The sequence below is a fragment of the Ipomoea triloba genome, chromosome 1, assembly GCF_003576645.1.
Source record: "Ipomoea triloba cultivar NCNSP0323 chromosome 1, ASM357664v1".
NCBI lineage: Eukaryota > Viridiplantae > Streptophyta > Magnoliopsida > Solanales > Convolvulaceae > Ipomoea > Ipomoea triloba.
In genome coordinates, this window is record NC_044916.1 from 31,656,133 (window position 1) to 31,678,214 (window position 22,082).

Below are 22,082 nucleotides of genomic sequence, written 5' to 3' on the forward strand. Positions count from 1 at the left end.
AAAAAAAAAAAAAAAAAAAAAAAAAAAAAAAAAAAAACTCATAACAATTTTGGTCCATAAGTTGTATGTACACTGTAAACTTGAAATTGTGCTTTTAGTTACTTAATATCTAGGTGAGAGGTGTGGGGAGTGAGGATTATGGGTGGATTGTTGTGTGCGATTTGCCTATCTCACTTAAGGCGAAATGTTTTTTTTTTTTGGTTTATGTGTCAACTTTCTTCCAAATAGTAGTTTTATTTTCAAAGAGAGTGCTGGATGATACGACGTGTGCTCTGTGTGAGGATGGGAAGGAGTATGTTGAACATGTCTTTTTGAGGTGTTTGTATGCGGTGCAACTTTGGGCTGAGTATGGGTGGAGGTGGGGCCTGGAGGAAGGAGGGTTGTGGTCGTGGATTAACAATCGTGTTCGCCAGTTTACTACTGGGGAATTATTTCATTTCATTATGGTTTGTTGAGGGCTCTGAAGGGCATGAAATAAGAAAGTCTGGGTTGGGGTGTGGCAGGATCCTAGATATGTTGTTAGATCATCACTTGCTTATCTCTGGGATTGGAAAGGGGTGCGGGGTAGTCGACATGTGGGTGGTGGCGAGGGCGTTGTGCACTGGATGGCGCCGATTCGTGGTCTGTTGAAGCTAAATGTTTATACCTCTGTGCGGTTGGGGAAGAACACGGTGGGGTTGGGTTGTTCGTGACTATGAAGGGAGGTATGTGGCAGCTAGGGCGGTGAGTAAGGCAGGGGCATGCATGGCTCAGGACGCGAAGGCATTGGTGGTACGTGAAGCGTTGAGTTGGCTAAAAGGGCAGCATTATGACAATGTTATGGTAGAAACGGACGCAAAGGAGCTGTTTGATCATTTCTCCAAAGAAAATATTACTCCTTCTGGTTTGCTTATTCAGGATATTAGTGCTTGTTTATATCAATTTTCAAATGTTTGTATTCGTTTTATTAAGCGCTCTGTTAATCAGGTGACTCATCTTTTAGCTAGAGATGCTAGTATTGTGCTAGGTGCTCGGTTTTAGTTTGATGCCGACCCCTCGTTTATTTCTCAGCCTCTTTGTAATGACCTTTTGAGTTTATAGGATTCGTGTGTGTTTTATTAAAAAAAAAAAAAAAAAGTTATATATGGATTTCGTAAGCTCCTATTGAAAATTTTCAAAAATCCTTATTTTGCATTTTTTTTTTTGCAAAGTTAATTTGGGTATGATTTATTATTTGAGTTATTTAAACTCAAGTTTGAGTTAATTATATTCCATAATAATAAAGTCAAATTTAATAAACCTTGATATTTTTTTTTTGAGAGAAAATCCGAATAATTTATAAATATTATGATTTGCTTACTAAACATTTTTTCATCGGAATACAATTCAACTGTTTAACCAATTTAAAATAATAAATTAGGACCGATAGACTAATTAAGGCACATCTCACAGTTTATATCGTTTACTAGTCTCCAAAATCAGGAATAGCGGAATGTGAGATTTATATCTTGCAAAAAAAGTAATCTATAAACATATATTCACTATGGAGTGTTTAATTCAAAAGAGTACAAACTTGTTATTAATAAACAAAAGATAAAATTTAAAAGAATAAAATGTAACGATTGGTTTATGGAATACATTGGAAATGAAATGTCATGTCGTATAATAAATTTATTTATTTAGTTTGATTTTTATTACAGGAAATATAATTTTACGTAATGAGCTATTTCTTTTGCAATGATAATAGCCCATCACAAACTCCATTGGTATGAGCTATTATTAACTTAGATGGAGTAACTACTTTTTATTTTATTTTTTATAAATTCAAAATGACCTTATAAACTATTAATTTGTTGACTTCTATCATCTTAATATATAGTTTATTTTATCTTAGTTATGTATTTTTAAATCATGTTCTATTATGTCAAGCACTTTGTGCTAGAGGCATGCAGTGACTTCAGTGGAGACGAATTGCTTGTTCTATTATATGTTACCTTTGTCTCATTTATTTTATTTAATTTTAAAATTTATTAAAATATACAAAAATATGTTTTTTTTTTAGTACTATACAAAAATATGTTTTTTTTTTGAAAATATATACAAAAATATGTTAAAAACATTAAAAGTAAAAAATCATTATAGCATAATCATAATTCCTAAATCAAACATGACTATGTTACCTAGTTTTCGGCCTTATATATATATAATTTTTTTTGATTTCTATTATTTCATATTTTGACCGAAGACAGCTCCTCTGTTGCTCGCCTCTTTCTTCGCTCTCAGCCTTTCCGCCTCTCGGCTCTCGCTGCCGGAGTATCAGCTACTGCCCCTCTCGTCTCCTCTCAGGACTCAGAGTCCTCTGTGGCACTGTCGCTAGCTCTATCCCTGTCTGTGCCTCTGTCCTCGCATTATCGCTGGTCGCACCTCGCCGGTCGCCACCAAACACGGAACGCCGCCACACCGGTGACCGGTCAGCAAGACAGCAGGAGTCCTTGTTGGTTCCTAATCTCAGTCTCAGTGTCTCACAATCTCAGGTTGGTGGCTAATTATTTTTTGCCCTAATTTCTCTAGTCTTGTTTTTGCCCTAATTTTATTTATATGAATGTGAGCAGTGAGCAGTGAGTGAGTGTGTCTAATAGAATAATATTGTTTTGAATGTGAAATTAGTCCATCAGTTTTTGCCAAAATATTGTTTTTAATCTTGCCTAATAGAAACCCTCTCAGATTTAGATAATCCTCTGTCAGGTTCTTGCAAAACTATTCCCGAACTCCACCTCTATTATAATCAGCAGCTATGGTGAAAGACAAGGAATCAGATCCAAATTTAGGGTACCTCACCCGCAAAGAAACGGAGGTCAAGCTGCCAAGGCCTACCCGGGTAAAGAACAAGACACCTGCTCCGATTCAAATCACTGCGGAGCAGATTCTCCGTGAGTCGAGGGAGAGACAGGAGGCAGAAATCCGGCCGCCCAAGCAGAAAATTACTGATTCCAGTGAACTTGCTGACTACCGTCTCCAGAAGCGCAAGGAGTTTGAAGACCAAATCCGCCGTGTGCGGTGGAACAAGGGTGTATGGGTGAAGTATGCTAGGTGGGAGGAGTCCCAGAAGGACTTCAACCGCGCCCGCTCTGTTTGGGAGCGGGCGCTGGAGATTTTCTATCGTGAGCCAACAATTTGGCTCAATTATGCAGAGGTGGAGATGAAGAATAAGTTCATAAACCATGCTCGGAATGTGTGGGACCGAGCTGTTACCCTCTTGCCTAGGGTTGATCAGCTTTGGTATAAGTACATTCACATGGAAGAGATGCTGGGGAATGTTGCGGGTGCTAGGCAGGTTTTTGAGAGATGGATGGATTGGCAGCCTGACCAACAGGGTTGGCTCTCTTATATTAAGTTTGAGCTGAGGTATAATGAAGTTGATAGGGCTAGAGAAATATTCGAAAGATTCGTTCGCTGCCATCCTAAAGTGAGTGCATGGATTAGGTATGCTAAGTTTGAGATGAAAAATGGGGAGGTTTCCAGGGCTAGGAGTTGTTATGAGAGGGCAGTAGATAAGTTGGCTGATGATGAGGAGGCCGAGCAGTTGTTTGTGTCCTTTGCTGAGTTTGAAGAGATGTGCAAGGAGGCAGAGAGGGCTCGGTGCATATACAAATTTGCACTCGATCATATACCAAAAGGTCGAGCCGAGGATTTATATAAGAAATATGTGGCTTTTGAGAAGCAGTATGGTGATAAGGATGGCATTGAGGATGCCATTGTTGGGAAAAGGAGGTTTCAATACGAGGATGAGGTTAGGAAGAATCCACATAACTATGATGCGTGGTTTGATTATATAAGGTTGGAGGAAAGTGTGGGAATCAAGGAGAGGATTAGAGAGGTTTATGAGAGAGCAATTGCTAATATACCTCCTGCTGAAGAGAAACGGTATTGGCAGAGATATATTTACTTGTGGTAAGCATAGTGGTCTCATAGTAATATTATTTCTTTTAATGCCATTGTTGAAATTTTATTACTTGTTACTGATTGGTTAAATTTTTGTATGCTTAGGATTAATTATGCTTTATATGAGGAACTTGATTCACAAGACATGGAACGCACGAGAGAAGTCTACACGTAAGATGCTTTACTCTATTAATGTAGTGTGCATTGTTTTTCTAAGGTTTTTTCCAAGTACAGTAAAGCCTCAGAATCATTCATCTAATATATAAGCTTTCAAGAAAGAAACATGTCTTTAGGATATACAATAAATTTTGTATTTTACTATTGCCAGGGAATGTCTGAATTTGATCCCTCATCAGAAATTTTCGTTTGCTAAGATTTGGTTATTAGCTGCCCAGTTTGAAATACGTCAGTTAAGGCTGAAAGCTGCTAGATCGATCCTTGGACGGGCAATTGGAATGGCTCCTAAAGACAAGGTATCTATAATTCTATCCATTAATAGTACCCTGAACTCATCTCTTGGATTGCCTGTGTTTCTCTTTCTTTTCTTCATTTAATGATAATGATCGATTGACTAGTGTTCTTGCAACCTACAGATATTCAAAAAGTACATTGAAATAGAATTGCACCTAGGTAACATAGATCGTTGCCGAAAACTTTATGAGAAATACCTAGAATGGTCTCCAGAAAACTGCTATGCATGGACTAAATTTGCCGAGTTGGAGAAGTCTTTGGATGAAACAGAGCGAGCCCGGGCTATTTTTGAGCTGGCAATTGACCAACCTGCATTGGACATGCCAGAATTACTATGGAAGGTATTTGAGCTAATTTTTCTATATTGTTCTCACATGAATTCCTGGGGTTGCTAGTAAGGGCCTAGAAGTTCTATGCTTAATCTCATATTACTTGCATGTGTCTTTTGGGGTGATTACTTTTCTAAGTGAATCAAATCAGTCTGTGGTTTAGGTTCCATATAAATATGCAAGGAAAATTGATTATGATAGGCATATATTCTTCAATCTGTGATAGGCATATATTGACTTCGAGATATCATAAGGTGAATATGATCAATTTCTGGTTTAGATTCCATATAAACATGCAAGGGAAAATTGATTATGAACAAGTGCATTTCAATCCTCTTGAGTTTTTACTTATTTTAATGCATATTATTATGTAATGATTAATGTGTGATTTTAGGTCCAAGGACATTAAAACATTTGGAACTGGGGATGTGCTTACTGTAATTGCAAAGTTCTTTCTTCGTTTTGGGACTATATGTATCTTGTGACTGATTGTGATTAAATGTGTATTTATATTTTGTTCTATTCTTCAATCTGTGATAGGCATATATTGACTTCGAGATATCAGAAGGTGAATATGAAAGGACTAGAGCATTGTATGAGCGGCTTTTGAGCCGCACAAAACACTTGAAAGTATGGATAAGTTATGCAAAGTTTGAAGCTTCAGCTGTTGAAGGGGATTCCTCAGACCCAGACCAGCAAGAAGTCAGTCCTGAACAGAAAAAAGAATGTTTACAACGGGCTAGAGGTCAGAATCTGAACTTGCTCTTGTTTTACATTTTTTCACACCTAAGTTAAATCATTAACCAACTTTTTTTCTTCTTCTTTCGTGTACCAGGGGTCTTTGAAAGGGCACTAGTTTACTTTAGAACTTCAGCACCTGAATTAAAAGAGGAGAGGGCGATGCTTATAGAAGAATGGCTAAACATGGAAAGCAGCTTTGGTGATGTTGGTGATGTTGGATTGGTCCGTGCCAAACTACCTAAAAAACTCAAAAAGAGGCGGCAAATAGAAACCGAGGATGGTCCAGCAGGGTATGAGGAATACATAGATTACCTATTCCCTGAAGAGACACAGACCACAAATCTTAAAATTTTGGAAGCTGCATATAAATGGAAGAAGCAAAAGATATCTACTGATGATGACTAGCTTCTGAACTTACAATCATTTTTAGAGTTGGGGCAGTTTAGTTTGATAAAATTGAAAGATATCTGTTGAGAATGACTAGCTTCTGAACTTGTAATCATTTGTAGAATTTGGCTGGTTTGGTAAAGGGATCATGAAAGTTCTCTTTTTTAGTGCAAAAGACTTTGTTGATTCTGGAAAATTTTGTTTTGTATAAAAGCAAGAATTTTATGCTTTATTTTATTTTATTTGTTTGGGTAAATGTAAATTTTTATTCCATCAAAACCAATATGTACAGGTATCACCAGTGTATACCCTAGGACATATACAAAGGAGAAACATTACCTCGAAAGAGGTTATCGGCCCAATGGCACAAACCTAAGACACAAAGTGAATAATTGCATCTTGAATAAACGTCATCATGAATCCTACAAACACATAAAAAGCCCAGTGAAAATGAAGTCCAAGTCTACCAAGCCTTGATGAAGAATTGGCCTAACCGTTGATGAGATAACAAAGGCCCAAACCAAATGGACCAAGGAACCTGTTGTTATGCCGCCATGGACGCATGTCCATGTTTACAATTTTAGTACTCTATGTTCAAAATTTTAAAACTATGTTCACAGTTTTTAAACTCCATATTCACAAATCACAATTACAAAACTCTATGGTCACAATTTCATAACTCGATATTCAATAGTGTAACACAATTTTTGAATCTATATAACAAAATTGTGAATACTGTGAGTAATGTAATTTTGTATATTGAGATATAAAATTGTGAATATAGAGTTCTAAAATCATTAACAGAGTTATAAAATTGTGAACATAGAGTTTTAAATTTGTGAAGGTGGACCCACCCCAAGTCCATAGCAAATTTGCCGTTTCCAACAAGTAAACAATCGTTAATACACAAAATTTGATTTTATAAGGTATAAAATTCATATTCATAATGCACAAAATTTACATGTTCATAATACACACACATAAGCATGATATATTGAATATGAATTTTTTAATTGCACTTTCAGGTTAAGTTAGTGTCTAATTTGAACCTTATTCCTAAACATAATAGGAGTAACTCAGGGTGTGTTTGGTCGATAAGTTTAGCTACCATGAATGTGTATAAAAGTCATTGTTATTGTTTGATTAATAGAATTTTAGAACACTGCTATTTGTTTTGATTACCCCTTAATTGTAAAACCTATTTCCTAATAAAAGAGCAAATTGTCATTTTGGTCTACTGACTATAGGGGTCCTATTAATTATAGTCCACGACTTTCAAAAGTGTTAATTGCATACCATGACTTTTCAATTTGTATCAATTTTGAACACTCCGGTGAAATTTCCGGCCAAATGTCGCCGGATTCTCTTAATCTCACCGATTTGGCTTAATACAATGGGCAAAAATGTAATTTCCACCTTAGTTCAAAATTGATACAAATTGAAAAGTCATGATATGCAATTAACACTTTTGAAAGTCGTGGACTAGAATTAATAGTACCCTATAGTCAGTGCACCAAAATGGCAATTTACTCCTAATAAAATAAAGTTTCATCCCTTCCTCCTCTTCAATTGTTAATAGGCATTCTCATTCCATCCTACTACAAAACATACATGCAGAATACTTTTCTCAAAATACATTATAACAACCAAGAATTCAGATTCCCATACGCTAACCAAGCGCACCCTCATACCCGTCTTGCATGCAAGGGAAGGATACGAACTTTCATAGTGCGTATCATATGGCGAAAGACAAGGAATCACATCCAAACTTAGGGTACCTCACCCGCAAACAAACGGAGGTCAATCTGCCTAGGCCTACCCGAGTAAAGAATAAGACTCCTGCTCCGATTCAAATCACGGCGGAGCAAATTCTCCGCGAGTCGAGGGAGAGACACGTGGAAGAAATCCAGCTGCCGAAGCATAAAATTACTGATTCCGGTGAACTTGCCGACTACCGCCTCCAGAAGCGCAAGGAGTTCGAGGATCAAATCCGCCGTGCGCGGTGGAACAAGGGTGTATGGGTGAAGTATGCTAGGTGGGAGGAGTCTCAGAAGGACTTCAACCGCGCCCGCTCTGTTTGGGAGCGGGCGCTGGAGATTTTCTATCGCGAGCCAACGATTTGGCTCAATTATGCAGAGGTGGAGATGAAGAATAAGTTCATAAACCATGCTCGGAATATATGGGACCGAGCCGTTACCCTCTTGCCTAGGGTTGATCAGCTTTGGTATAAGTACATTCACATGGAAGAGATGTTGGGGAATGCTGTGGGCGCTAGGCAGGTATTCGAGAGATGGATGGCCTGGCAGCCTGATCAATCGAGATGGCTCTCTTATATCAAATTCGAGCTGAGATATAACGAGGTTAATCGAGCTAGAGAAATATCTAAAAGGTTTGTTCATCACTATCCTAAAGTCAGTGCATTGATGCAGCAATATGGTAATAAGGTTGAGGATGCTCTTATTGAGAAGAGGAGGATTGAATATAAGGATGAGGTTAGGAAGAATCCACATAATTATGATGCCTCTGTCGATTATATACGTTTGGAGGAAAGTGAGGGAATCAAGGAGAGGATTAGAGAGGTCTATGAGACCGCCATTGCTAATATACCTCCTGTTGAAGAAAAAACGGTATTGGCAAAGATATATTTACTTGTGGTAAGCATAGTGATCTCTTTTAATGCCTTTTAATGTCATTATTGAAATTTTATTAGATGTTATTGATTGGTTAAATTTGTGTATGTTCAGGATTAATTATGCTTTGTATATGGAGCTTGATGCAGAAGACATTGAAGGCACCAGAGAAGTCTACAGGTAAGATGTCTATTAATGTAGTGTGTATTGTTTTTCAAAAGTTGTTTCCAGTAAAGCATCCGAATCATTCATCAAAAATATTTTCTTTCAAGAAAGAAACATGTGGTTGGGATATATAATAAATTTTGTATTTTACTATTGCCAGGGAATGTCTGAATTTGATCCCTCATCAGAAATTTTCATTTGCCAAGATTTGGTTATTAGCTGCTGAGTTTGAAATACGTCAATTAAGGCTGAGAGATGCCAGATTGATCCTTGGACGAGCAATTGGAATGGCTCCTAAAGACAAGGTATCTATCTATTAATAGTACCCTTAACTCATCTCTTGGGTTGCCTGTGTTTTCTCTTGCTTTTCATTCATTTAATGATAATGATATATTGACTAGTGTTCTTGCAACCTACAGATATTCAAAAAGTACATTGAAATAGAATTGCACCTAGGTAACATAGATCGTTGCCGGAAACTTTATGAGAAATACCTAGAATGGTCTCCAGAAAACTGCTATGCATGGACTAAATTTGCCGAGTTGGAGAAGTCTTTGGATGAAACAGAGCGAGCCCGGGCTATTTTTGAGCTTGCAATTGACCAACCTGCATTGGACATGCCAGAATTACTATGGAAGGTATTTGAGCTAATTTTTCTATATTGTTCTCACATGAATTCTTTGGGTTGCTAGTAAGGGCCTAGCAGTTCTATGCTTAATCTCATTTTACTTGCATGTGTCTGATTGTGATTAAATATGTATATTTATATTTTGTTCTATTCTTCAATCTGTGATAGGCATATATTGACTTCGAGATATCAGAAGGTGAATATGAAAGGACTAGAGTATTGTATGAGCGGCTTTTGAGCCACACAAAACACTTGAAAGTATGGATAAGTTATGCAAAGTTTGAAGCTTCAGCTGTTGAAGGGGATTGCTCAGGCCCAGACCAGCAAGAAGTCAGTCCTGAACAGAAAAAAAGAATGTTTACAACGGGCTAGAGGTCAGAATCTGAACTTGCTCTTCTTTTACACAAGCATTTTTTTCACACCTAAGCTAAATCATTAACCAACATTTTTTCTTCTTCTTTCATGTATCAGGGATCTTTGAAAGGGCACTAGTTTACTTTAGAACTTCAGCACCTGAATTAAAAGAGGAGAGGACGATGCTTTTAGAAGAATGGCTAAACATGGAAAGCAGCTTTGGTGATGTTGGATTGGTCCGTGCCAAACTACCTAAAAAACTCAAAAAGAGGCGGCAAATAGAAACCGATGATGTTCCAGCACGGTACGAGGAATACATAGATTACCTATTCCACGAAGAGACACAGACCACAAATCTTAAAATTTTGGAAGCTGCATATAAATGGAAGAAGCAAAAGATATCTACTGATGATGACTAGCTTCTGAACTTATAATCATGTTTAGAGTTGGGGCAGTTTAGTTTGGAAAAAGCGAAAGATATCTGTTGAGAATGGCTAGCTTGTAATTATTTTTAGAATTTGGCTGGTTTTGTAAAGGTATCATGAAAATTTGGTTTTTAGTGCAAGAGACTTTGTTGATTCTGGAAAATTTTGTTTTGTATAAAAGCAAGAAGTTTATGCTTTATTGTCAATATGATGTTATGACTTTTATTTGTTCCAATTTTGGTTTATTTTATGAATGTTAATTTGTTAGATACAATTGTGGACTATAAGATATACTTATAATGGTGTGACACAGGTTAACAGTGTTCATGTTAGATCCAGGCAACAAGGACATGTTCATGTGATAGAAATGAGCTCAACTCTCTACCATGTGGTAGCCGACGTGAGTGAAATCAGGAGAGTGGTTTCCTTATCGACCCAAAATAAGTTCAACTTGTTGGTACAAATAATAGTACCTCTTTTTTTTTAAAGGAATACTGGCAGCCACTATAAATTGTATTGCAATTTCACTAGTTAACATTGTTCAGTGATATAATACAGGAATCCAATGAAAAAGAATGCCATTTATCATTTTTCACTTTGATTCAATTGTAATTCATTCATAATATGTTCGCTTACAAGATATGAATACCATTTTGCTGGTAACTTTAAAATCCCTCACAAATAACAAATAAAAGAAGCAAATAAACAACCCCTTGTCTTGACTCAGCCAACTACTTATACTTGAAAGAAATCCAGTTACCTAGAACAACAATAACCTTTGTTTTGTTTCACTCCATCATTGCCATCATTCACAATGCTGACTCTGTTGACAGATAATTCTGCTTTATAAGAATCTGAGTTCAAAACCTTCCTGCTAACGTTACTATATATCTCTCGGATAACAACCTCAAATGCCTGTTTTACGTTTGTGGAATCCAGCGCCGATGTCTCCATAAAGAACAGCCCCTCTGCTTCCGCAACGCTTTTCCCCTCTTCAACGCTCACCTCCCTTATGTTCTCCAAATCACATTTATTGCCCACAAGCATCCTTGTAACCGTAGTATCAGAATGAGCTGCATCAAGATTATATTATGCTTTTGAGGTCAAACTTCTAAAGCGATCACACATGTTATTCGTCTCATATATATATTTATCAATTCACAAGTTTCCTGAATAATAATTAACAAAATGGAAATGGAAAAGAGGTGTAACTTACCACCAAACTACACTTTGAACCCTGTTTACTAGCAAGTAATTGATCAGTTATTAGTTGTTAATTATGCTTGTACACTAGTTTTTCCAACTTGAGGTGAAATTAGGGCGGTTAGATTGGTGGGGGTAAGATTGAAATAATTGGACTACTGTAACTACACTATTTCCCTCCAAGTGAAATTTTTGCAATTAAGGCAATGGACTATTCCAACTGTTTTCCCATTCGCAGCCTTAAAATTTGAAAGTTTCAAGTTTAACTTTGAAATAAGAAATTACATATTAAAAAAACTATGCATTAAGTATTATGTCTCAAGAATCACAACGTGAATATTATGTGGTATTTTGCTATTCATTTACCATAACTCCCATGTATATTTTATCATTATAGAATTTCACCCCTAAGTTATGTAAAATTTACCAGCCTCCCACCCCTGCCCTCTCCCCTTCTAGCTTTCGCCGAGTTCCAATTTTCCTTTGATTTGTCCAATATATGTTAATTAAATCACACTAAATATGACCCTTACAGGAAAGCCTTTTTTTTAGTTACAATTTATCCGACTTTTAAACATCTCTCAATAACACCTACCACTCCTGTCTCTCATGTCAAATCTCAAAAAGAATAGGTTGCTGCTTTAATTTATATCTAAATTAATGTTTATGGTGATGCAATAAGGCAAATAATATCGTGCACCATAGTCCACATTGTTAGAAGGACCATATATAAATGTTCATTTTTAATGAACTAAAAGTTTATTTTATAATAATATACCAAAAATGAACATACGGTACACTAAAAACGAACCTTAAAAACTAAACATGTAGTACACTAAAAATGAACCTTCAGTCTACTAAAAATAAATTTTTCAGTGGTCCATAGACCATGAAATTGTGAGAATTTATGTTCTCCATAAAATATTTAGAATGATTTCAGTAATAATTAATAAACCTGCTGCTTTTCCAATTTGCACACACGGACATACTATTTCTTGTAAACTTTGATGGTGTAAGTTTGTAGAAGTTCATCACTGAACTAAGTTTGCAAGAGGTTTATAATCTTCTTTATAAGTTACACTTGGTCTCCTAGGTGGTGTTCAATATTTAATGAAATTAAAATAAATAAAAAAAGAATCAAAATCTAGAGGATTAATATATGCTGTCCATGCATAAGCATAACAGAAATCAACATGGACCTTTAATTTTTTCTATACCCTATTTTGTTGGGTGCAAAAAACTCACCTAAGCACCAGGGATGCATTGACTACACTAGCAAAGATATTTCCTTTTTCCCTTTTATGGTAGTGTCTTGATGCAAAGCACATAAATACTGCTTATACCTGCTAGTATTACTCTTCCGTTTCTGTTCAATATGTTCTTAACATACTGAGTTTGGCAATACTGGATTCTGCATCCACTTTAATAAATTAAAGATTCAGAATATCGAACCAGATTAACAAGTTACACACTTACACCAAATCAAATATTTGCCGTAGTCTTGGACATCTTAAAAGTTGCTAAATCCTTTCAATCATGATACAGTGGACCATGGTCTACATTGTAAGGTGGATCACTGACATAAATGCTCATTTTTTAGTATACCGAATATTCATTTTTAATGTACTGAAAATGAACTTTTAGTATAGTAAAAATGAGCATTTATAAGTGGTTCACCTTGTAATTTGAACTATGGTCCACAATATAGAGTATTTGATTCCCATTCCAATTCAGATATTCCAACCAAATGCTCACTATCTTCTTCAATTCAAATCTTGGAAATGAGAGGCTCTCCATCAACTCCAGCAAACAACTTACAGCTATATATAACCCACTAAGGAATTCAAAACATAAGTTTAAATGTTTAATTATATTCCTTTACTTCATGTTCTTCATCTTCATTGCCATTCATCATCGGATTTCAAGTCAAATATAACATCTACCCGCGTTTCTATATACTATACCGAAATATCAAACCAATTTATCCTCAACTCCAACGAAATAAAGAAGAAAATGATTACCACAATCTACTATACTGTGTAATGGCTAAGTCCAAAAGCTAGAACTAGAAATGTGCGCAGGCGATCACAGAGAATTGGGATGAAAGAATAAACAGAAATAGCAAGCGAGACTTACTCTTAAGTTCGTCAAGCCAACGCGGAATGCTATCGAAGGTGGAGCGGCGGCTGATGTCGTAGACGACGAGAGCGCCAAACGCGCCGCGGTAGTAAGCCGATGTAACAGCTCGGAAGCGCTCCTGGCCGGCGGTGTCCCAAATCTGAGCCTTCACCTCCTTTCCGTCGATCTCGAGGGTCTGAGTCTGAAACTCAACCCCGATGGTGGCCTTGGAGTGCAGGTTGAACTCGTTCCTGGCGTAGCGGGAAAGCAGGTTGGACTTCCCCACCGCAGAGTCCCCGATGATCACTATCTTGAAGAGGTACTCCTCCCCCTCCTCGTCGGAAGAACCCATTTAAGCTCGGAGAGATAGAGAGAGAGAGAAATGGAGATCTAGATAGAGAAAAGGAGAAACAAAAATGGCGGTGAACGGTGGAGGCGGGATGTTGGATTGCTGTCCGAAAGAAAGATATTAGTGGGAGGAGCTGGCAGAGAGAGACAGAAAAAAGGACGTAACGCTTAAAATGGCCATTATGTATTGATGTCTATATACAATTATATTATATATATGGTTGATTTACTTTTGTACTTTGAATTTTAAAATGTACAATTTAGAATGAAATTTAATGTTATAAATTCAAAGGTGTGAGATCATATCATGGATCTTTATTTATGCGGCGAGTCGGACCAATATAAAATATACTACGTAATACTTTATTTATGATTTAGTATTGCATTTACTAGTATAAGTATTATATTTTATTTTGATCCGACCTATTTTACGAATAAAGATTCGTGAGACGACCTGACACAATTTTTTTCAATAGTTGTGTTTACTTTGTAAATGGTGTTATCAAGAGTGATGTATTTTATTTTGGTGTTATTGGTTATGAAATTCATGCATGTATTTTGGCTATGTTTGAAATTGTTGTTTCTTCTTCTTATTCTTCTTCTTTAAGCGATTTATAAATACCAATCATTATACAATAAATCATGGTTCAAAACATCATCATTTCTTTTAATGGAAAGAAATTGCAGTTATTACGTTTTGCGACGCATTCATTTTCTTTAATGTTGCAATGAAATTACGATGTGGGTCGGAAGAACATGTATTGCATATTAAATGTATATTGTCAAATTGAACTTTACTTTAATTGTAATGATACTTTAATGGTGTTATAATAAATTTACGGTGTATATAAAATTAAACTGAATAATATATCTCACATATTGAATTATATTGTTAAATGAAACTGTAATTAAATAATAATTATACTTTAGCTGTGCCGTAATGAAACTACATTGTATATCACTGTTGCAAAAATCCCCGTCTAGGCCGCCTAGGCACCCGCCTAGGCGCTAGGCGCTCCTAGACCGTGGCGAATTGCTTCTTAGGCGTCCGCCTAGGAGGCCGTCTAGCGCCTAACTCGGCCGACTAGGCCGAGTTGGCGGCCGCCTAGGCCGAATTTGGCCGAGTTAACTCCTCCAACTCGACAGAGTTAGCCGAGTTAACTCGAGCGAGTCGGCATTGTTAATTTTATTATTATATTTATATATATTTAAATTTATTTATTTATATAAGTAAGAGAAGTAAGAGATATATATATAATATATATAATATAATATAGGACATACACCCACACACATGAGTTAATTTTTTGTTTTTATAGGTCGCCGCCTAGAACCGTCTAGATACCGCCTAGACCGCTTAGGCGCTAGGCGCTAGTCTATCGCCCGACTAGCGCCTAGCGCCTATTGCAACCATGTTGTATACAAAATGGATTTGAATAACAAGTCTCACATATTTAGTGTATATTGTTAAATGAAACTATAGTTGAATTATAATGATGTTTTAGTTGTGCTGTAGTAAAACTACATGGTGTATAAGATGAATATGAATATTATGTATTGGGTGGAAGCTGGTAAATGCCAAGTCTAGCACCCGCTGGGAGATTGTTGGTGGAGGCCGGTAAAGGGCTCAATGCCAAGTCTAACACCTAGTGGCTGGGGGATTTTTGTGGATTTACCCAATATTTTCATCATATGATATAAGGTTATCTCAATCCCAGCAAGTTAACTAATTTTAATATGATGTGGAAGGTAATGTAAATTTTTTATTTTCTTATTTTGTTATAGCAAGCTTGCAAGTCAATTCACATAATTATACACAAGTTTGATTTAAAAGATAATTGTTAGTTTATTTTAAAATTTGTAACGTTATAGTAAACGAGGTAAAAAATGAGATTAAGAGTTATACGTCAACTTAAGAACAATGGTAATCGTTTTACATCACTTGTCATATGAGATTTTTTAGATCATTTTTTATATTGCTAAACATAATTAGAGATGGCATCGGATTGTTTACGTAATTAATGGGCTAATTTGACAATTAATTGCTCTTAAAAGTGCAATTAACCATTTTTGTAATTATGCCTAAATAGAAGGTAAACAAACATATATTGGAAATTGTAAAGGGATGAAGTTTTAATTACAGTAAAGTAGAGGGACGATTGTTTTAAATCCATTATTTTGATTTTTGAAGTTCGAACCGAGACAGACCTAGCAGAGCAGAGCAGCCGCGAGCCACCACCCGACTTGAGAATTCTGAGGCTCTAACAGCGGCGGAGACACTGAATTGATCGCTCATGGCCATGGGCAGCGGCAAGGAGAAGAAGAAGCTGCTCTCAGAGACTGGTAAAAAGCAAAAGAAAAAGAAAGAATTGTCCGTGCGGCCTAAGAAATTGAAGAACAAGGAGAAGGAGAAGACCAAGGATAGCAAAGGCAAAACCAAAAATGGCGGGAGCAACCTCGGAAACGGCGTCGTTTGTGGCACAACAGCGTCGGAGCAGCTCAACTTCTTCATTCACCAGTTTCAATCTGCCAACCGTGTTCAGCTTTCTTCTCTCGAGCTGGAATCATTCAAAGGTCGCCCCTATCTCTCTCTATAATCTATATGATCCACTTTACCGGGAGTAGTTTCTTTAGTGTTTAACGGATAATTTGTTTGTTTTTAATGTTAAAACTTTATCGGGACGTATAGGTTTTCAAGCTGCTTTGCGGCGTTTACTTGGTATTCCCAATAATATGGAAGAAAATACAGATTTAATCCTTGATTTGAAATTGAATTTGAACTAGAATTAAAAAAAAAAATCTGGAGAATCTATGTTTGAATTAGTAATTAGTCAGCTGCAGCTTCAATTCAGTATAGTATATCAGGTAGAATCCACTTGCAGAGATGCTATCAAAATTTGACGTTGGCTGTTAGATAACCTCTACATATAGATTTTTTTTAATGTAACTATCAACAACTAGATTGGAATTAGGGATTAGTGCATCAAGGATTAAAGGTTAGTCATTAATAGAGATGGAGAATGGGAAACATATCTCCGACTCTCCTTTTGAAAAATAGATGAAAAAATCAGGTATCCAATATGTGTCTGATTATGATAATAGGTTACAAAATAAAAATTAAGTGATGTGAATAAAAGTTATAAAACTTAGCAATAAGTAATTGTCTGTCATGGTCGAGTTGTCAAGTTTTATTTCATGTACATGCAATAGGGAAATGGGGAGTGATGGCATTAATTTCCTTGGAAGCCTAAAAAAAGACGTTGGATTTTATTTGGGGAAGTTTTTGGGTTCCCCATCCTTCTATTTAACAGCATGGAAACTTTCCCAGTTGCCTCACTGGACGATACTTTGTGAACAAGTCTGAGAAGAAATTGTTTGAATATGAAAGTTTTGTTTTGAGGGGTTTGACGAACCCCCATAACCTATAGTCATAAACATGTGGACTAATTCCTCTCAAGAAAGGACATAAAAAGATTCCAGAAAAGGAACATAGGAAGAGGTCATATTTTGCTATCCAGGCTCCAGCTATTGTGGTGGATTAACATTTAAGCAATGCTAAAGTTGGTGATTCACATTTTTCATGTTTACAGGAACAACTAATGATGAAGTTTAGGGTGGCAATTTTTATGCTATTGTTTTGTCATGCAGATACTTGCATGGTTGAGCTCAGCTCGGATCAAACTAAAAATCCTAGAACTCTGGGAGAGCATATGAAGGTTGCTTTTGGATCATCATGGAAGGATCTTCTCTGTAAAAATCAACTTGAAGCTGGGAAAATTGAACCAGGCCACCCCTCGCTTCTTGTAATTAGCTCATCTGCTCTACGATCATTGGAACTTCTCAGGTTGATGACAAATTTATTTGATATAAAACTAGCTGTTTAATTACTAGTTGAAGAATTACTCAAGAATCCATTGTGCTTTTATAGGGAATTGCGACCTTTCACTAGAGATTGCCCTCCTGCAAAGCTTTTTTCTAAGCACATGAAGATTGAGGAGCAGGTATTTGGTGTATTATATTGCAACTCTCAGCTATACCAGAAATATGCTTACTTCATAAGCAGGCACTATATTTCTAGAAAAACATGCATCTATGTGGAAAATTTATATGAAGAAGATCCACACGCCGAGTAACTAATTAACTATTGGTGGCCTTAGTATTTGTAGATACAGAAAAAAAGATTTCTTTCCTCCTTGAGTTATGATTTTGTATTTGTGTTGATAATATATACTTAGAGAGTTAGAGATAGCAAAGATAAGCTTGACTGATTCATTATCTTAATTCTTAACATTTATTATTGCTATATGATTATACATTCTTCTACTTTACCACCTTACAAAGTTTCACATTAAACTCTTCACTCTCTATTAATGTACATTGGCAGGTGTCCTTTCTAAAGAATCGAGTTAATATTGCTAGTGGAACCCCAAGCAGGTATGCGGTGCTATATCTTGCCTAGCTTGGACCCTTTGGGAAAAACTGCATAAAAAATTGTCTGTTACCAAGGGAAATCTGAATATGGATTATGGAGTAATAGAACTTGTTGGATCCAAGAGAGGAAACAAATTTTCCACAAAAACTATTATCTTCCTATCTCCTTGTCCTTTATTGCTTCATTTCTGATCCTTCTCAACTACTTACAGGATTAAGAAGTTGATTGATGTGGAAGCATTGGGCCTGTCTCGACTAGCTGTCCTTGTGCTTGATATTCAAACAGATGTCAAGGGCTATTCGCTGTTGACACTTCCTCAAGTCAGGTTCGACTAAGTTCACTGTTCTTAGAACTTTTATCAATCCCTTTTAGGTTTTAGTGGCTCAATTGCAGAAGGTTTAAGCTGTAAGTAGTTTTCATGAGGCACTGTGTGAGGATGGCATAAAAAGTGTGCACAAGTAGAGGGCAGAGACAATGGATCAACCAAGAAAGAGAAGAGAGAGTTGGGTGGGGGGTGGGGGAAAGCTATGTATATCCTCTGCCATTTTTCTCTTCTCGTATATTGTGGAAATGATATATGGTTAACAACTAGCATCCATATTATTCATTTATTTGGTAGAGATGAGTTCTGGGATTTGGGTGGTGGATGGGGGGATGTCATGTATATCCTCTGCATTTTTTTATTTTTTATTTTTAAATTCCTCTTTATGTGTATTGTGGAAATGATATATGGTTAATAACTAGCATCTATATTATTTGACAGAGATGAGTTCTGGGATATGTACAAGAGCTATTTTCATGAGCGAGTACTGGAGGGTGCACTGCGAATATGCCTCCATGGCCAATTACCACAGATATCTGATGCCAGAAAGGTTTTTAATGACTAACTATAGGCTCTTTACATCAAGAACTCACATTGTAAAATTGTAACCTTTTGGACATTTTCTCTATTCCTCTTTTGTTTAATTTAATCCAGAGTATATTTTATGGATTGAAATGGTTTTGATACTTCACCAGATTCATATCAACTGAAGTTTGATATAATTATATTGCATATTCGCAGGCCATCTTTCCTAGGCCCTAACCTACCCCATCGCAGGGTGAGCGTGGGTTAGCCTGCATGTTTCAGCTCACTTTGACACCTCTAATTATACTATGTCAATAAATTTGCACATTGATTAACATTTCGGTTGTTCAATTGTAATTGTAAAACAGATGAAAGATGGTATCAGATTTAGTAGCAACTTTTGATTTATAGAAAAGTTTGCAACGTAAATTAACATGGATTCTCTACACTTAACTAGTTAAAATCAAGAAAGTCTACGAGTTTGTAGTTAACCAGTTCAAATTAAGAAAGTCAATATGGTATCCTTACATAGGGTCGAATTTGAAATATTGTGGTTAATAAATCAATAATTTCAAAAAAAAAAAAATCAACAGTTTGGTCAACTTGACTAGTGACATGTCTGCCCATAATATGGAGACATCTTTGTCAATTTTTGGAAGTTATTTTTACATTTTTTTTCGTTGTGTGTTGACTATTAATGGAAATGAAGTCAACAACAACAAAAAATCATTTTAGTCAAAAGAAAAATGACTTATTTTGACATGAAATGTCTTTTGAGATTTAATTGATTTTTTTTTTTTGAATTCTTATATCATATTCTATCTCTTTTTCACTCACTGAATGGTGACAAATAGACAAGTAGGCCTACTATTTGCCTAATTATTATTTAAACTAAATGGACAAATAGACAAGCCAGCGATTAGTTTGGTCGCGGGCTCTTCCCCACTGGTCGCTGAAGACCAAATTAAAAAAAGACAAAAAAAAAAAAAAGAAAAACGCAACGCAAGTGAGAAATGAGTTTTTAACATTTTTGTTTCAATTTTTAAATGGTCATTTTTTTGTCCATTGCTTTAGTTTTCGTCCTATTACTGTCTTTTACCCGCTGTTATAGTTAAAGGTTGATTCGCACTGTTCCTTCTACTAGGGGCTTATTTGTTTTAATTTTTTTAAAAATATTTTTTGCATAAAATAAATTTGTGCAAGTATACTAGGGGTTTATTTGTTTTTTTTTTTATTTATAATTTTGTTATACAAGAAGATTGTGTTAGTAACATACTCCCAAAATGAAATACTCCATATTCTTTGTGATTTATAAATTATTGTATAAAATAAAAATTAATAAACGTTCTCACATATTGGCGATAAATGCTCCTCCTAACTTAAAAAAATAATATATACTTCGTATAGAACCGTCAAAACAAACTTAGCCTGTCGAGTTAGTCCGTCCCGCCCTATTAAAAAAGTGGACGGAGCTCTAATTTTTAAGGACAATATTTTAGTGGGCTTTTTAGCCTGCTCCCACTTAACCCGTGGGCTAGGTGGGGCAGGCAGCCCTAAATCCCTAATTCTATTTCCCTATTCCAGTATTACGTCTTCTGCAGTTCTGCGCCCTTCACCCTTCTCCCACTCTCCCAGCGACGCAGCAACTCCCAGTCTCAGCGTGGCAGCGACTCAGCGACTCAGCGAGACGCAGCCCGGGATCCCAGCGACGCAGGTCACAGGTATGTACTATTCTTCAGTTCTCATCCTTTAGTTACTTTTCTCGTTTGCTGTTTTTTGAGATTCTGAATTTTATATGTAAAGTTTCGCAGCCTGTGTTCTTTTCCTCGGCCATCCAAAACCAAACCCCTTAGCTCACTAATATTAATGTTATTGTTCTTTCAATTCCGCCGTTGAAACTAGTAACACCGATAATCTTCTTGATTTGCTGCATTTAGGCAATAGCCGACCGTAGTATCTTCTATATTGGCATCTATTCAACACCCAAAAATATGAAGCAGCAGAGAAAGAAAGCTGAGCATTCCAGTATGAATTCAAAGGACGAAGGCCAAAAGCTGGACTTCAAGTCTATCTTGAAAGATCTTGAATTCTTAGGTAAATTCCTATGATTAATATTTTGTTTTTGAAAATTGTATCAAGCATGCTACTTAGTACTTATAGTCTGTTTTATTTTACTTTGAATTTTTAGGATCTATGCTTTTGTGCTTGAGAACTAATTAGTTTTCATATTTTAATTGTCTCTGAATCTGAACATCATTTGTAACCCTGTGGTGTGGTCATGATTGTTTCTCTATTTTGGCTAAACAATCTTCTCATCTTTTTATTTTTCTATTTTCGTAATAATAATAATCTGTCTTGGCATTGAGGCAATTTAATACATCTAATATATAATTTTTAGGGTATAAGTCTTCCCCTGCTAATGGGGAGATAGATAGTCAGGTTGTTGGATTTGAGTTTTGCGAATTTGAATGGAGCAATGAGTATTGGGTGAGCTCTAGCTTGATGCAGGTTGGTGGTAAAGATAGAGCACTGCAACAAATGATTTGCATGTTGTATTGTTGATAATGCCCTTCTGACTTATCTTTTCATCTATGGAGAAGATATATCAGCTTTTCCCTGTAAAGACTGAAATATTTGATTAGATATGATTTAGGCACTTTGTTTGCCTTCATGACCTAATCCATGAATATGATTTTAGGATATTTGCTTTCCTGTTACTCCCTGTAAAGTGTAAATAGCCTTCATACACGTTCTAATTGCTAAATTTAATTATTTCAGGGTCTGCACATATGACTTGGAAGGAGAGGAAGGACTTGGAAAACAAAAAAGTGGTTTCTCTTGGGGGAAAGGTGGTCCCTTTTTTCTAGAGCATTGGTGTTTGGTGTAAAAGTAAATGTGTCTTTTCATTTTGTTATTCATTTGTTGCGTTGGGTTGATGCAGCCGCCAAAGAAGCAGAGACTACCACTCAGTGTGGCTCGAGTTATGATGAAGAAACAGAAAGAGAGGGATCAAAAAGAGTTAGAAGAGGTTGGTTACTCGTTCCTAAGCCCCCCCCCCCCCCCCCCCCCCCCCCCCCCCCCCC

The 22,082-nt window shown here is 36.3% G+C and overlaps 4 protein-coding genes and 1 pseudogene across 5 annotated transcripts in view; 4 read left to right on the forward strand and 1 right to left on the reverse strand.

Moving 5' to 3' along the window:
- The first annotated feature begins 2,215 nt into the window (after window positions 1-2,215).
- LOC116028293 (crooked neck-like protein 1) lies at window positions 2,216-6,086 on the forward strand. Its single transcript, XM_031269951.1, has 7 exons — window positions 2,216-2,513; window positions 2,725-3,930; window positions 4,027-4,092; window positions 4,250-4,394; window positions 4,515-4,733; window positions 5,262-5,466; window positions 5,557-6,086. Exons 2-7 carry the CDS (start codon window positions 2,774-2,776, stop codon window positions 5,865-5,867), a joined length of 2,103 nt encoding a protein of 700 aa, XP_031125811.1. The 5' UTR covers window positions 2,216-2,513; window positions 2,725-2,773; the 3' UTR covers window positions 5,868-6,086.
- Window positions 6,087-7,494: 1,408 nt separating this feature from the next.
- Window positions 7,495-10,325, forward strand: LOC116019612 (annotated as a pseudogene).
- A 292-nt stretch (window positions 10,326-10,617) lies between these two features.
- LOC115999265 (ras-related protein RABA5d-like) lies at window positions 10,618-13,888 on the reverse strand. The gene is made up of 2 exons (XM_031239123.1): window positions 13,391-13,888; window positions 10,618-11,124 (listed from the first exon to the last, which is right to left on the reverse strand). Exons 1-2 carry the CDS (start codon window positions 13,722-13,724, stop codon window positions 10,808-10,810), a joined length of 651 nt encoding a protein of 216 aa, XP_031094983.1. The 5' UTR covers window positions 13,725-13,888; the 3' UTR covers window positions 10,618-10,807.
- Window positions 13,889-15,934: 2,046 nt separating this feature from the next.
- Window positions 15,935-19,219, forward strand: LOC116019409 (protein CMSS1). Of its 2 annotated transcripts, none has more exons than XM_031259595.1 (6): window positions 15,935-16,294; window positions 17,369-17,564; window positions 17,649-17,721; window positions 18,105-18,154; window positions 18,364-18,477; window positions 18,916-19,219. In XM_031259595.1, the coding sequence occupies exons 1-6, from the start codon at window positions 16,015-16,017 to the stop codon at window positions 19,037-19,039; spliced, it is 837 nt and encodes a 278-aa protein (XP_031115455.1). In that variant the 5' UTR covers window positions 15,935-16,014; the 3' UTR covers window positions 19,040-19,219. The 2 variants fall into 2 exon arrangements, with proteins under 2 accessions (XP_031115455.1, XP_031115463.1); XM_031259603.1 differs by lacking the exon at window positions 18,916-19,219 and adding an exon at window positions 18,772-18,900.
- A 1,352-nt stretch (window positions 19,220-20,571) lies between these two features.
- LOC116018926 overlaps window positions 20,572-22,082 on the forward strand; it is a 3,558-nt gene continuing 2,047 nt past the window's right edge. The window contains exons 1-4 of the mRNA XM_031258977.1: window positions 20,572-20,720; window positions 20,937-21,093; window positions 21,778-21,848; window positions 21,941-22,027. Coding sequence (XP_031114837.1) covers window positions 20,991-21,093; window positions 21,778-21,848; window positions 21,941-22,027 — 261 coding nt within the window. The 5' untranslated portion in view covers window positions 20,572-20,720; window positions 20,937-20,990. The remainder of the gene's footprint in view (window positions 20,721-20,936; window positions 21,094-21,777; window positions 21,849-21,940; window positions 22,028-22,082) is intronic.